We start from the raw sequence: 15,612 nt of genomic DNA, 5'->3' as shown, positions 1-15,612 counted from the left end.
ATAACATAGAGGAACCTGGAAGGCATTATGCTGAGCAAAATTAGTCAGAGGCAAAAGGACAAATATTGTATAAGACCGGTAGTATAAGATCTTGAGAAATAGTATAAACTGAGAAGAACACATGCTTTTGTGGTTACGAGGGGGGGAGGGAGGGAGGGTGGGAGAGGGTTATTTACTAATTAGTTAGTAGATAAGAACTACTTTAGGTGAAGGGAAGGACAATACTCAATACACGGAAGGTCAGCTCAACTGGACTGGACCAAAAGCAAAGAAGTTTCCAGGATAAAATGAATGCTTTGAAGGTCAGTGGAGCAAAGGCGGGGGTTCGGGGACTATGGCTTAAGGAGACTTCTAAGTCAATTGGCAAAATAATTCTATTATGAAAACATTCTGCATCCCACTTTGAAATGTGGCGTCTGGGGTCTTAAATGCTAACAAGTGGCCATCTAAGATGCATCAATTGGTCTCAACCCACCTGGATCAAAGGAAAATGAAGAACACCAAGGTCACACGATAACTATGAGCCCAAGAGACAGAAAGGTCCACATGAACCAGAGGCTTACATCATCCTGAGACCAGAAGAACTAGATGGTGCCCGGCTACAACCGATGACTGCCCTGACAGGGAGCACCACAGAGAACCCCTGAGGGAGCAGGTGATCAACGGGATGCAGACCCCAAATTCTCATAAAAAGACCAGACTTAATGGTCTGACTGAGACTAGAGGAATCCCGGTGGTCATGGTCCCCAAATTTTCTGTTGGCCCAGGACAGGAACCATTCCTGAAGACAACTCATCAGACATGGAAGGGACTGGACAATGGGTTGGAGAGAGATGCTGATGAAGAGTGAGCTACTTGTATCAGGTGGATGCTTGAGACTGTGTTGGCATCTCCTGTCTGGAGGGGAGATAGGAGGGTAGAGAGGGTTAGAAACTGGCAAAATTGTCAAGAAAGGAGAGACTGGAAGGAGGGAGCGGGCTGACTCATTACGGGGAGAATAAGTGGGAGTATGGAGTAAGGTGTATATAAGCTTATGTGACAGACTGACTTGATTTGTAAACTTTCACTTAAAGCACAATAAAAATTATTAAAAAAAAATAGGTATGGTGAAAGAATACAACCCTGATGCACACCTTTCCTGACTTTAAACCAATCAGTATCCCTTTGTTCTGTCCGAACAACTGCCTCTTGATACATGTAAAGGTTCCTCATGAGCACAATTAAGTGTTCTGGAATTCCCATTCTTCGCAGTGTTATCCATAGTTTGTTATGATCCACACAGTTGAATGCCTTTGCATAGTCAATAAAACACAGGTAAACATCCTTCTGGTAGTCTCTGCTTTCAGCCAGGATCCATCTGACATCAGCAATGATATCCCTTGTCCCACATCCTCTTCTGAAACCGACCTGAATTTCTGGCAGTTCCCTGTCGATATACTGCGCAGCCATTTTTTAATGATCTTCAGGAAAATTTTGCTTGCGTGTGATATTAACGATATTGTTCTATAATATCGTTAATATCGTTCATAACACATAGATACATAAATTTATAGGTACACAGGCCAAAGTAACACAATTTAATATATGAAGAAAAAAAAGTATCCAAGAGACTAAAAAAGCACTGACTAAAGTTCATTCCTTTGCTCATAAGCAAAAGTTTGCTAAATGTTAGCAAAGAAACTTCTAATGAAAAACATCCACCAATAGAGAGCCCACGGTGTAGGGTTTTTCGTTTTTGCAAGAAAAAACAATTTTTTAATTTAAAACTTCTTTGGTGTTTTTCTCCCCTCCCTACACCCTCCTCCCCGCCCCAAAATCTCTTCTTTCAGATACTGGGGACTTAAGAGAAAAGGTTTATTACCAAGACAAGTTGTCCTCATGATTTAAGAAACTACAGCAGGGTCCCAATTTCATTTTCACAACCTGTGAAAACTTGGACAGACCACTTAAATCTCTAGACTTCAGTTCTTCAACTGTAATAGAAATTAATTAGATTCAATCCCTAAGGTCTCTTTACTCTCTGAAATTCAGTGATTTTCAAAATTTTAATAATATTCACTAAAAAATATAGGAGCAAACCCAGACCTGACTGGGCTCAAGACACCCTTCCTATTTAATGTGACATAATAATGACTCCATTATGTTTGAAATGTGAATAAAATAAAGTTTGGGGACACAGAGGTTTAAAGACAGAGAAGTGGCCTCTAAAATACAAAACTATTGAACTTTTCCCCGTTCAGGAAGGCTTGGAGTCAGAAGGCTTGATCAAAGACTACGTGTGAATATTTAATGGCCATTTCCAGGATAGAATCTCACAGCATGGGTTTAAAATCAACAGTCTAAGGATACTGTTCCCACCCCAGATGGAGTAACAGGGACCAGATTTACCCCCTCGCCTGACACACCCAAAAACAGAGAGAGAGAGGGAAAGAATGATGTTTTCAAGGCCTGCATATGAGGTAACACAGGACAGTGATCCCTGAGAGGTGGTGAAAAATGAGGTAAGCCCTACAATTACCCAGGGTGCCCAAGGCAGCTAGAGTTTGCAAAACAGAACTATACAGAGAGAAAATGAAGGAGAAATGCAGGTCTCCTGGAAAATACAGCAGAGTCCTTTAGAGTGCATGGGTGTGAGGAAATTATCCAAAAGTTAAACAGAGACACGGATGATATAAAAAAATTACCCAAATTGAACTTACAGAAATGAAAAGTACAACATCTGAGAAGAAAAGTATACTGGATGGGCTTGACAGCAGATTAGACATGGGGGTGGGAAGAACCATTAGTGAACTTGAAGATACAGCAATAAAAACCATATGAAATGAAACACAGAGAGTAAAATAATAAAAATAAATAAAGGGGGGAATGCTCAATCTAGAATTCTCTACAGAGCCAAAATATCTTTCTAGAGGAAGTCAAAGGCTTTTTCAGATATACAAAAGCTGAAAGAATCTATCACCAGCAGACTCCCACTACAGGAAATGTTAAAGGAAGTTCTTTAGGCAGAAGGAAAATGATACCAGATGGAGGAAAAAAAAAAAAAAAGGATCTACGAAAAGAATGAAGAGGAACAAAATTCTAGCTACATGGGAACACAGAGAAGATTTTTAAAAAATATTATTTAAATTTCTTTAAAAGGTAGGAAACCCTGGCAGCAGAGTGGTTAAGAGCTATGGCTGCTAACCAAAAAGTTGGCAGTTCAAAGCCACTAGGCACTCCTTTGAAACACTATGGGACAGTTATACCCTGTCCTCTAGGGTCACTATGAGTCCGAATTGACTTGAGAGCAACAGGTTTGGTTGTGGGCCTTTTTTTTTTTTTTTTTTAAAGATAAATGACTGCTTTAACAAAAATAACAATGTATCGTGAAGCTTATAACAGATACCTAAGTAAATGTATGGCAAAAATAGCATAAAGGCTGGAAGAAGAGAAATAAAAAGATATGATTTTAAGGTTCTTAAACAATACTGAAGTGATATAATGTCACTTGAAGCTAGAAAATGGTAAATCATATATGTACACTATAAACTTGAAAGCAACAACTTAAATAACAAACCAAAGAGTAGGCTAATAAAGCAACAAAAGAGACAGAATGGAATAATAAAATACTCAATCCAAAAGAAGGCAAAAAAAAAAAAAAAAGGAATGGGAATAAAGAACAGACAGGACAAATAGAAAACAAATAGCAATACTGCAGATTTAAACCTAACCATACCACTAATCGCATTAATTGTAAAAGGTCTAAACACTTCAGTTAAAAGGTAGAGAGATCTGTCAGATTGGATAGAAAAGGCCAGAACCTAAGTATACAAGTAGGTTAAAAGTGAATGGATGGAAAAAGACATTTAATACCAACACTGATCAAAAGAAACCTTTCAAAAAGGACAAAGTTGGAAGGCTAACACTATATGATTTCCAGACTTCTTATAAAACTACGTAAATCAAGATAGTGTGGTACTGATGTCATGACAATTAGACCAAAGGAACAGAATAGAGAATCCAGAAATAGAACACGTGGATATGGATAACTAGTTTACGACAAAGGTGCAAAGGCTCTTCAGTGGAAGAAAACACAGTCTTTTCAACAAGTTGTTCTGGAACAACTGAATACACGTATACAAAAACAAAAACAAAAAACTTTGATCCATCCCTTATACCATATAAAAAATGTAAATCAAAATGGAGCATACACCTAAATCTAAAATCTAAAACTATAACACTTCTAGAAGAAAACATAGGGGTAAATTTTTGTAATCTTGGGTTAGACAAAGATTTCTTAGGTATGACACCAAAAGCACAATTCATGAAAGATAAGTTGGAATTCATCAAATTAAAAACTTGAGGTATTGGTGGTTCCACGCAAGAGACCCATGTTTGATGCCCGGCCAGTGCACCTCGTGTGCAACTACCACTCAGCTGTCAGTGGAGGCTTGCATGTTTCTGTGATGCTGAACAGATTTCAGCATAATTTCCGGACTAAGACTAGGAAGAGAGGCCTGGAGATTTACTAAAAGTCAGTGAAAACCCTGTGGATCATAATGGTTTGATCTGCAACCAAACATGCAGATGGCTCAGTACCAGGCATCAATTTGTTCTGTTGTGCATGGGCTTACCATGAGTCAGGTGCTGACTCGAGGGTAGCTAATAACAACAACTATTCAAAGGAGACATTAAAAAAAAAAGAAAAAGGAAGTCTGATTTGCCTAAAATATTCACAAATCAAACATTTGAAAAAGGGCTTGTACCAGAATACATAAAGAACTCTCAAAATTCAATAGTAAGAAAATAAAACATCCCAATTAAGGATTTGAACAGATACTTTAAAAAGTGACAAATAAGATGAAAAGATGCTCAAAATCATTAGTTATTAGGAAAATGCAAATGAAAACCACAATGAAATACTACTCCACATCTATTTGATGGGCTAAAATTGAAAAGACTGACCATAACAGATTTTGGTAAAAAAGGGGAGGAACGGGAATTCTCATGCAGTTGGTGGTACAACGCCTTGGAAAACAATTTGGCAGTTTCTTAAAAAGTTAAATATACACCTACCATAAAAAAAAATAGGATCTAACAATTCCACTCTTGGGTACTTACCCAAGAAAAATGGAAGCGTATGTTCATACAAGGACCTATACATGAACAATGTAACGGTAAATATAGTATCTAATGAGAAAAAAAAATTAATTCTCCCAGGTGCAAGACAAAAAAAAAAAAAAAAAGATTCCCCCTTCCTTTTTTTGGAGTATTTACTTAAAAGAAAACGTAACTGTAAATTCTTTCTCTGCCTCCTTGAGGTATGTGTAAATCTTTTTAAAAGCGAAATAAGCCTCTTCACAACCCAGTCATGTCTTTCTCAAGGACCTGGGAGCCATCACTTCGAAATGTAATCATTAGTGAAGATAAGGCCCGTTATCTTCCAGTTTCTGTGAAAGGATAGGAGCCTTACTTTGGCAGGCGTCTGACTCCAAGTTGTAAACCTACCTCCTGTCATAAAGACATGAAAAAAAAAGCATTTTTCCTCTAGATAAAGGCAGTTAGCAAACACAAATGGCCACCCCAGTTATCAAGTGAATTTAGAACGAACTACTGGACAAGTTGGGACTAGTTATCGCTTATCTTGAGAACACACATATAATGGGTTGCATCTGCTTGGCTATATGAAAGGGTGAGATTTTGCTCTGTCTTTTGCAATCTCGTTAGCAGATCGCCTGTGATGCACATCACACTCTAGTTTAATGTTTATTAATAATAAAACTGTTTTCTTTCTCTTCTACCTTTGTGGAGAAGTTTCCTGGGTTGGCAGGAGATTTTGTTTTTAATTATATTTCCCAACAACATTCATAGAAGCTTTAACTGTAATCGCCAAAAACCAGAAACCACTAAAATGCCCATCCACATGTAAAGGGTAAACAAACTGTGGTATACCCACATAATGGAATACTATTCAGTAATAAAAAGGGGTGAACTACTGATACATATGTTGAGAAAATAATTACGCTGAGTGAAAGAAGCTAGAAAAGAAAGGATATACTCTATGATTCTACTCATATAAAATTCTAGAAAATAGAAACTAGTTTATAGTAACAGAAAGGATATCAGAAGATGCCTGGGGGTTGGGGGTAGGGAAATGGAATGCGGAGAAATTAGATAAAGGGATTATAATGGGGACAACCTTTCGAAGTGACAGATATGTTCATCATCTTGAGTGAGGTTATGGTTTCATGAGTATACAAGAAACTAGTCAAATTATACACTTTACATATGTTCGGGTTTTCTGTATGTCAATTACACCTCAATAAAGCTGTTAAAAAATAAACAAAATTAACGGTGTGCTTGTGAATGTTAAGACTTTGGGGAAAGTTCTTTCTTTCAACAGGAAAAAGTTAAGATTCAAATTCATGACCAGCATCCATAAAAAGGGGAGTCCCTGGATGTAGCAGACAATCAAGCACTCGACTACCTGCAGAAAGGTTGGCGGCTCACACCCACCCAGAGGTACCTCAAGTACAGGCCTGGAGATCTGGTTCTAAAAGGTCACAGCCTTGAAAACCCTATGGAGCACTTCTACTCTGCACACATGGGGTCGCCATGAGTGGGCATCAACTTGAGGGCAAACAACAACATTCATAAAACAGTCTCTTTTTTATGTATATGGTGCCACTGTAAAAAAAAAAAAAAAAAAGCAGAAAATCCTTCCTTAAAAAAAAAAAAAAGCGAACAATGTGGGTTTATCCATTTATCTTCTTCAAGCTTAGTTCTAATGCACTTTTTTGAAGTCTTTTCTTATCACTCCAAGTAGAAAGTGATTGTTCCCTCCCTCCTGTGAACCACCATATCATTTAATGTCATTATTTTTAAGACATTAATCCAATACAATCAACTATCCACCCATCACATCTTTATGAAATGGCTTGTATGGACCAGACACAGGCTAGGTGCTAGAAACACAAAAGTGAGCAGGGCACAGTTCTTCCCCTCATGAGCCTCTTAGTCTGGTGGCAAAAATCAGGCATATTTAAAAAAGTAACAGTAATGCACTCTAACAACTACTTCAAGAAACATAAAAATTACTACAAGCACACAAAGGAAGAAATTCATTTTGTCAAACATACTATCTTGCACTAGAGTGATTTGTTCAGGACTCTTTCTCTACTAGACTAAAAACTCCCTGAGAACAGGGACTATGAATTACTCATCTCAATAATCTGCCAGATTATCTAGCACAATGCCTAGCATAAGTATTTTGGACGGATAGAGGGAGGGAAGGAGGGATGGAGGGAAGGAGGGATGGAGGGAAGGAGGGATGGACGGAGGGATGGATGGAGGGAAGGAGGGAAGGAGGGATGGAGGGATGGAGGGATGGACGGAGGGATGGATGGAGGGAAGGAGGGAAGGAGGGATGGACGGAGGGATGGAGGGAAGGAGGGAAGGAGGGATGGACGGAGGGATGGAGAGAAGGAGGGATGGACGGAGGGATGGAGGGAGGGATGGAGGGAAGAATGGATGGATGAAAATTCCATTTCATAGGCATCTATTCTTTGACTAGAAGGCTGGGCCACCATGCTGCCAACTTCACAGTTGAGTTTCGACCCTTACCTACTTTGTCAACAAAGGCATGGCAATCATTTGCGAGAAGACAAAAGCAAAACCTAAATCTAGGTCCCCACAATCCCAAGAGAATAGCTAACACCTACTCTCCCAGTGAAGAAAGCATGAAGAAGATGGGGGGGGGGGGTTGGTCAGCAGAGATCAAAGACAAGGTGTCACTGAGGATTCACAGCCCAGCCATGGTTCCGGGGACAGCCCTGGCTCTCTGTATGTATCACCATTAGGTGTTCCTCTGTCCAAAGGAGCCTACGTGGATGGCAAGTCATGTCATCTCTTTGGAAATCACTCCAGTCTCATTGTGAAAGCAATTTCTGGAGATTAAATTTGTGACTTTCTGCTTTCCCAAATGACCACAACTCCTTTATTTGTGCTTGATTTCTGAAGTGGCAGGAAGGTGAAACAGATAAAAACTGTGAAAAAATGTGAGAACAGGGTGATGGAAAAACTCAGTTGTCTCATTGTGATCAAATTATTGACCATTATGGAAGCTCAGTGAGGGCAAAACTAGCACAAAATGAAAAGGTCTCTAATTATAACAGAAAGATTTTGATTAAACACCAAGCAGAAATCCCTAATAGCTTTTTTTAGACAGTGTAATTCAACATGACAAGAATAATTTTCCCCTCCAGCTTAAAGATAAGGCAGGTTTGCTTCTTGTACTTACATCTAAAGAAACGACAGGTCTCAGAAAGGAAGAGCAACAGAGATTGATTTAAATCTGTCACGGGTCCGCCAGCCTGACAGATGGCTCCAAGGGATGACAGGTGGACCCTGGGGCTCAGAGGTCCTCTTGAGCACGGGGTCTGGGGTCTGCCAGTGGGCCTTGTGGGACTCTTACCTGTAGATGGGGTCCTGCATCACCAGCATCTTGCTCTCATCCCATGTCCATTCCTTTTTCTGCAATAAAAGAAGCTGTAAATGAATAAGTTAGGCATGTCCTCAGTTGCAGAACCATGGTACACGTTGAGCTACTAATACTTATGCAAATACATGCATTTTGCTCCTGGCCTGACTTTTTCCTTCTAAGGGGCCCCGAGCTGATTACTCAAAAAAGGACAAGTGGAAAATGTCAAGTGTTTAGTCTGATCAGTTTCCTTCAAGCACTTTAGAAGATTATCTCTCCAAGGTGCTGAGTGAAGGTAGAAGGCAAGACCTCAGGGGACTACAGGCCAGACTCTAAATCAGAATTTCAGGGAAAAAACACCAGAAAATAAAGACTATACATAATTCCAGAGGAGTGGCAGAAACAGGAGGAATAAAGGGGAAAGAGGGCAAAGATGGGGCTTTGATAGACTGTGAATGATGCTGTCAAATGCAAATGATATGTCGGTACCTCCCTTAAAGAAGAAGAAGAAAAGAAGAAAAAAAAAAATCTCCATACCAGCCTGGTAGATTGACCCGGGCATTTGCAGAGTTACCTGTAAGAGGATATTCATTCTGGCTGTGAACCCAACTTATTGTGAACACAAAGGAGACTCCTTCAGCAGCTGGAGACGAGGAGAGAAATAGGGAGTGGAGGACAGAGGGTTCCAGTGCAGTACTGGAGTCCCCGGGCACTTGGTGAGGAGAGCAGCAGCCGAATGGGGAACCCCCAGGTACAGGGACATAGAATCCTGCTGACCTCACAGGCCTTTGTCCCAGAGTCAGTGCTTCCCTGTCCAGCTGGGGAAGACTGCACTCATCTCTCTATGAAAGAGGGAATCATGCGAGAGGGAAAGGGCAAGGTGGTACTATTAGATAAACTATTGTTTAGTGAGTGCTTGTAGGTATGTGGGCTTCTCAACAATAATGCACAAGGTTACCACTCTCAATAATCTGGGTTTGGAGATTGCTGGGCCTTCACCAGGGATTACTAGGGAGGACTATGCCTGGTCCTTGAGGATGACATTAGAAAGAAGCATTTCACCAGCAGCTTTACTGCAACATAGCACTATATGTACCCAGCATCATGTACCAACACACATACACAGAGCTTTTGACCACAGAATTTTAATTCCACCCATAGAGGTGGGTTTTAGGCTGGTTTACATTCAAGATCAAACACATTTTTTCTTATAAAGACAAAACTGTAGCTATAACTTAGAATTCACTGGAGTCCTGGTGGTGCAGTGGTTAAGAGCTCGGCTACTAACCAAGAGGTTGGCAGTTTGAATCCACCAGCTGATCCTTGGAAACCCTATGGGGCAGTTCTACTCTGTCTTATAGGGTTGCTATAGTCGGAATCGACTTGATGATACCTAACAATAACAGGAATGCATTACTTTTTTAAAAGTCACCTTCCTTATAACTACTGGTCTCTAGTCATTCAGAGCAAAAGAGAATGAAGGAAATCAAAGGGTCAAAGAAGAAACAAGTCCATGAGATTAACAGCCCACAGGAACCATAGTCTCTTCAAACCTGAGACCAGAAGAACTAGATGGTGCCTGGCTACCACTACCGACCCTTCTGACCAGAGACCCAATAGAAGGTCCCGGATAGAATGAGAGAAAAATGTGGAACAAAACTCAAATTCCACAAAAAGGCCAGACCTACTGGAGCAATGGAAACTAGAGTAATCCTTGAGACTATTGCCCTGAAATGCTCTTTGAACATGGAATTGAAGCTATTTCTACAGGTCACCTTTTAGCCTAATAGATTGGCTTATAAAATAAACAATTACCACCCATGAGTAATGTGCTCCCTTAATTAACTGTATGAGACCAAATGGTCGACATTTACCCAAAAGCAAAGATGAGATGGCAAGGAGGGGAAGGGAAGCTAGATCAATGGAAACAGAACAAACAGAATGAAACTAAAGAGAATGTGGACACTTTGTAAAAACTGTAACCAATGGCACGAACAATTTGTATAAAAACTATTAAAAACCAAAAACCCGTTGTCGTCGATTCCAACTCATAGTGACCCTATTGGACAAAGCAGAACTGCCCCGTAGGGTTTACAAGGAGCGCCTGGTGGATTCAAACTGCCAACCTTTTGGTTAGCAGCTGTAGCTCTTACCTATTACACCACCAGAAACTATTATCCCAGAAACTATTCTAGGTGAACCTAATTTGCTGTGTAAATTTTCACCTAAAACACAATAAAATATTATTAAGAACAAAAAAGTTGCCTTCCTATAATTGCTACTCACTGATCTATGATTTTAATATATAAATGACCCATGTGGAGCAACACAGAACAAGTAGACTAATGCCTTTTCTGAGTGAGACTCCTACAGATATAGAAATAAAGCAAGATCAGACCTCTTCTTTTTCATAAATAATCCTAGATTTTGCGAACTTCGCCACCTGACAAGCTTTCAGGACTAAACACTACCATAGTTGATTTTCTTTGTACACATTACACTTTCTGGTGTCCCCCTCAAATCCTGGTACTCTGAACTTGATCCATAATCTACACATGGTCTGATCAGCATAGTACAGAGACATTATTCCTTTCCAGGTTTCAGCCATGGTTTAGAGCATTTTTAATTGCCTGTAACCTTACTGGCACATGTTATGCTGGTTTCCAACTGATGCAATGAGATGTTTCAGAGATACAGTCCATAGACCTGTATTTTAAACACACAATATTCACCATAACCAAAACCAAAACCAAACCAAACCAAACCTGATGCCATCAAGTCGATTCTGACTCATAGCAACCCTACAGGACAGAGTAAAACTGCCCCAGAGGGTTTCCAAGGAGTGACTGGTGGATTTAAACCGCCGACTTTTTGGTTAGCCATTATAGCACTCACCACCAGGGTTTCCATTCACCACAGGAGCTCTATAAAGAGCACAATATAATAATATGCTTAAAATACAATTTTATTTTGTGGCAAAATTTTTTGTAACACAAATATTAAAGTCACACCTACAGTCATGACCACATACTCTGCCTGTCCTTTAAATTTGATTCTGCTAACAACGTTTGGAAACCCCACTGGCATAGTGGTTAAGTGCTATGGCTGCTAACCAAAGGGTCAGCAGTTCAAATCCTCCAGGTGCTCCTTGGAAACTCTGTGGGGCAGTTCTACTCCGTCCTATAGGCTCACTATGAGTCAGAATCGACTCGACGGCAATGGGTTTAACAACGCTTATGAAGTACTCGTTCTGCTGCGTGCTGCAGAGGCAGAGGTGGATCAGACACAGTCCCCACGAAGCTCTGTTCAGCGTGGTGGGCACTGCAATAGTGGCAAGACCACAAAATATAGCAGAGAAACAAAGGGCAGAGCTGGGGGGAGGTCAAGAAAGGCTTAACAGATGGACAAGGTAGGAAGGCTTCCAGGCAGAGGAAAGAACATGTACAAAAGCAGAAGTGACCACAGAAAACTGGCAGTGGTCCCAAATGGCTGGATGAAGGATTCCCCACCATCTCTTGAGGCACTGCCCCCCAACACCTTTAATCTGTGCTAAAACCAAAGAAAGCCAACCCTATTGTCATCCAGTCGATTCCAACTCCTAGTGACCCTATAGGACAGAGAAGAACTACCCCACAGGGCTTCCAAGGAACGGCTAGTAGATTCGAACTATTTACCTTTTGGTTAACAGCCAAGCTCTTAACCACTGCGCCACCAGGGCTCCACTCTGTGCTAAGCAGTGTACAAAACACTTTATAGTCATTTCTTCAAAAATTTAGCCATCGCCAGGCTATACATCCATTGTCCAGGCTCACAAGACGTTCAAAGTCCTAATCCCAAGTAAGTAAGCTGTTCTTTCAGAAAGTCAAAGGTGACTGGATCGTCAGCTTAACCATAGTGGTCTGAGACTGTAATGATCTCACTTGTCTTGCAATAGGAAGAAGTTCTCTACACCTCTACCAATGGACGGTATTTTTAGCTCACATTAAAATTGCTTGGGGGAGTTTGTATATTTGTACACTTTTTTAAAAAATTAAATTTTTTATTTTGATGTAATTATAAATTTATATGTGGTTTGTCTTAGTCATCTAGTGCTGCTGTAAAAGAAATACCACAAGTGGATGGCTTTAACAAAGAGAAATTTATTTTCTCACAGTCTAGTAGGCTAGAAGTCCAAATTCAGGGTGTCAGCTCCAGGGGAAGGCTTTCTTTCTCCGTCGGTTCTGGAGGAAGGTCCTTGTCATCAATCTTCCCCTGGACTAGGAGCTTCTCCGCACAGGAACCCTGGGTCCAAAGGAGGCACTCTGCTCCTAGCACTGCTTTCTTGGTGGTGTGAGGTCCCCAACTCTCTGCTTGCTTCCCTTTCCTTTTATCTCTTGTAAGGTAACAGGTGGTACAGGCCACACCCCAGGGAGGCTCCCTTTACATTGGATCAGGGCTGTGACCTGAGCAAGGGTGTTACATCCCATCCTAATCTTCTCTAACCACAGGCAGAAATTATGATTTATAACAGGAAAATCACAAAACAGAGGATAACCACACAATACAGGGAACCGTGGCCTAACCAAGCTGACACATATTTTGGGGGTACACAATTCAATCCATGACACAGTTATAAGAAATAATACAGAGAGATCTCATGTGTCTCCGGTTTCCCCCAGTGACATCTTGCAAAAATATACACAACTAGAATACTGAAATTTATAGTCAAGGTGTAGAACAGTTCCCTTACCACAAAGATCCCTCAGTTTACCCTTTTATGACCACACCCATTCCTACTCCCTCTCTGACCCCTACCAATTACTAATTTGTACTCCATTTCTATAATTCTGTCCTTTCAAGAATATTATATAAATGGAATAATTCAGTAAGTAACCTTTTGGGATTGGCATTTTTGACTCAGTATAATTCTCCGGAGATTCACTCAAGTTGTTGGGTATCAACTGGCCATTTTCTTTCTATTGTTGAAAATTATTTCATGACATGGATGTACCACAGCTCATTCAACCACTCACCCTTGAAGGACATCAGGGTACGTTCCAGTTTTTGGCTACTATGAATACAGCTGCTACTATTAACATTCACTTACAGGTTTTTGTGTCAATGTAAGTTTTCATTTCTCTAGGATAAATGCCCAGGAGTACAATTGCTGGGTCATATGGTAGTTACATGTTCAGTTTTTTTTTTAGGAAACTGTCAGTTTTCAGAGTGGTTGTGCCATTTTACATTCCCACCAGCAATGTATGAGTGATCCAGCTTCTCCACATCCTCGCTAGCACTTGGTATTGTCACTATGCTTTTATTTCAAGACAGGAGCTATAGATTATTAATTTGCAAATTTTACTCCTTTGTAGTGCAAGCATTTCATTTTGTTGTGCATAGGGTCACTATCGGTCAGGATCAACTTGACGGCACCTAACAACTAACAACAATGTAAGCGTTTATGTTTTTCCTCTCAGCTCTGCTTTAGCTGTGTACCCCAAATTTTGACATGTTATATTTTCATTCAGTTGAAGTTACTTTTTTTTTTTTTTTTTAATTTCCATTGGGACTTCATCTCTGGCCCATGGATTATTTAGAAGTGTGTTGTTTCATTTTACTGTTTAGATATTTTTCTGTTCTCTTCCTGTTACTGATTTATAATTTGATTCCATTATGGTCAGAGAACACACTCTGTATGATTCTAAGTCTGTTAAATTTGTTGAAGTTTGTTTATGGCCCAGGATATCTTGTTCTGTGGACACCTGAAAAGAATGTGTACTCCGTTATTGCTGGGTGCAGTGTTCTATAAATGTTAATTAGATCCTGTTGGTTGACTGTGTTGTTGAGTTCTTCTAGATTCTTGCTGATTTTTTTGTCTAGGTGTTCTACCAATTAGTGAAAGAAATAATCTGTGGATTTTTTAAATTTCTCCTTTTAGTTCTATCACTTCTTGCGTCACATATTTTGCTTCAGATAGTTCTGTTGTTTGATGCATACACATTTAAAATTGTTATGTCTTCCTGGTAGATTGACACTTTTTGTCATTATATCTTTCTCTGTCTCTGGTAATTTTCTTTGATCTGAAGTCTACTTTAAAAACCTCATATTAATAAAGCCACTCCTTTCTTTTGATTAACTTTTGCATGATATATTTTTCCATATGCTTTTCAACCTACCTTTATCATTATATTTGAAGTGAGTTTCTTGCTGACAACATATAATTGAATAATTTTTTTTTTAATCCTGCCATTGCAGTTGCAGTACTTTGTATTTTTTGGGAAACTAGTCTATTTCACCTACTCTGTCACACGGGGTTGCTATGAATTGGAATCAACTTAATGGCACCCATAGGGTTTCCTAGGCTGTAATCATTATGACAGCAGGTCACCTAGTCTTTCTTCTGAGGACCAGCTGGGTAGGTGTGAACTGCCAACCTTTTGGCTAGCAGCCAAGTGCTTAACCATTGCACCACCAGGTTTTCCTTCTCCTTTATTAACTTTTGTTTTTTTTTTTTTTACATAATATTTTATTGTGTTTTTGGTGAAAGTTTACAAGAGCAGATTAGGTTCCCATCTGACAATTTCTATACAAATTGTTCAGTGACATCAGCTACATTTTTCACAATGTGTCAACAATCCTCTTTAATTGTGTTCTGGCTATTCCATTTCCATGCTCCAGTTTCCCACCTCCTTTTCTTCTCATCTTTGCTTTAGAGCAATTGTGGTCCTTTTGGTCTCATATAGATAGTTTTTTAATGAAGCACCGTACTCATGAGTAATATCCTTTACTTTGTGTGTCACTAAAAGGTGACCTCAGGAGATTGTTTTGGTTCAAGGTTAAAAGAGTATCTCAAGGCAATAGTCTCAGGGAGTTCTCTAGTCTCAACTGGTTTAACAAGTATAGACTTTTTAAGCATTTGAGTTCCATTTCATGTTTTTCTCCCATTCTATTAGGGTTCATCTAGTGTAGCCCAGATCAAAACAGTCAGTAGTGGTAGCTGGGGATCATCCAGCTCTTCTGGTCTTTATTATCTGTTTGATGTTTATAGGGTCTGCATTTGTCTTTTACATGGTATATTTAGGCCATTTACATTTAATATAATTATTGATGGGCTAGGTTTAAAATCTGCCATTTTAATTTTTGGTTTTCTGTTTGTTGTTTCTATGTTTTCTTTG

General features: G+C 39.7%; 1 protein-coding gene across 5 annotated transcripts in view; it reads right to left on the bottom strand.

Moving 5' to 3' along the window:
- The window catches only part of C3H1orf226 (chromosome 3 C1orf226 homolog), a 435,074-nt gene that overhangs the window by 104,749 nt on the left and 314,713 nt on the right, over positions 1-15,612 (bottom strand). For 4 of the 5 annotated variants that reach the window (XM_049881081.1, XM_049881077.1, XM_049881079.1 and 1 more), the window contains one exon: positions 8,453-8,526. In XM_049881081.1, coding sequence (XP_049737038.1) covers positions 8,453-8,526 — 74 coding nt within the window. The remainder of the gene's footprint in view (positions 1-8,452; positions 8,527-15,612) is intronic. The other variant, XM_049881078.1, reaches the window with a different exon arrangement.

This window comes from Elephas maximus, chromosome 3, assembly GCF_024166365.1.
Source record: "Elephas maximus indicus isolate mEleMax1 chromosome 3, mEleMax1 primary haplotype, whole genome shotgun sequence".
NCBI classification, from domain to species: domain Eukaryota; kingdom Metazoa; phylum Chordata; class Mammalia; order Proboscidea; family Elephantidae; genus Elephas; species Elephas maximus.
This window is presented reverse-complemented; position numbering and strand designations above follow the sequence as displayed.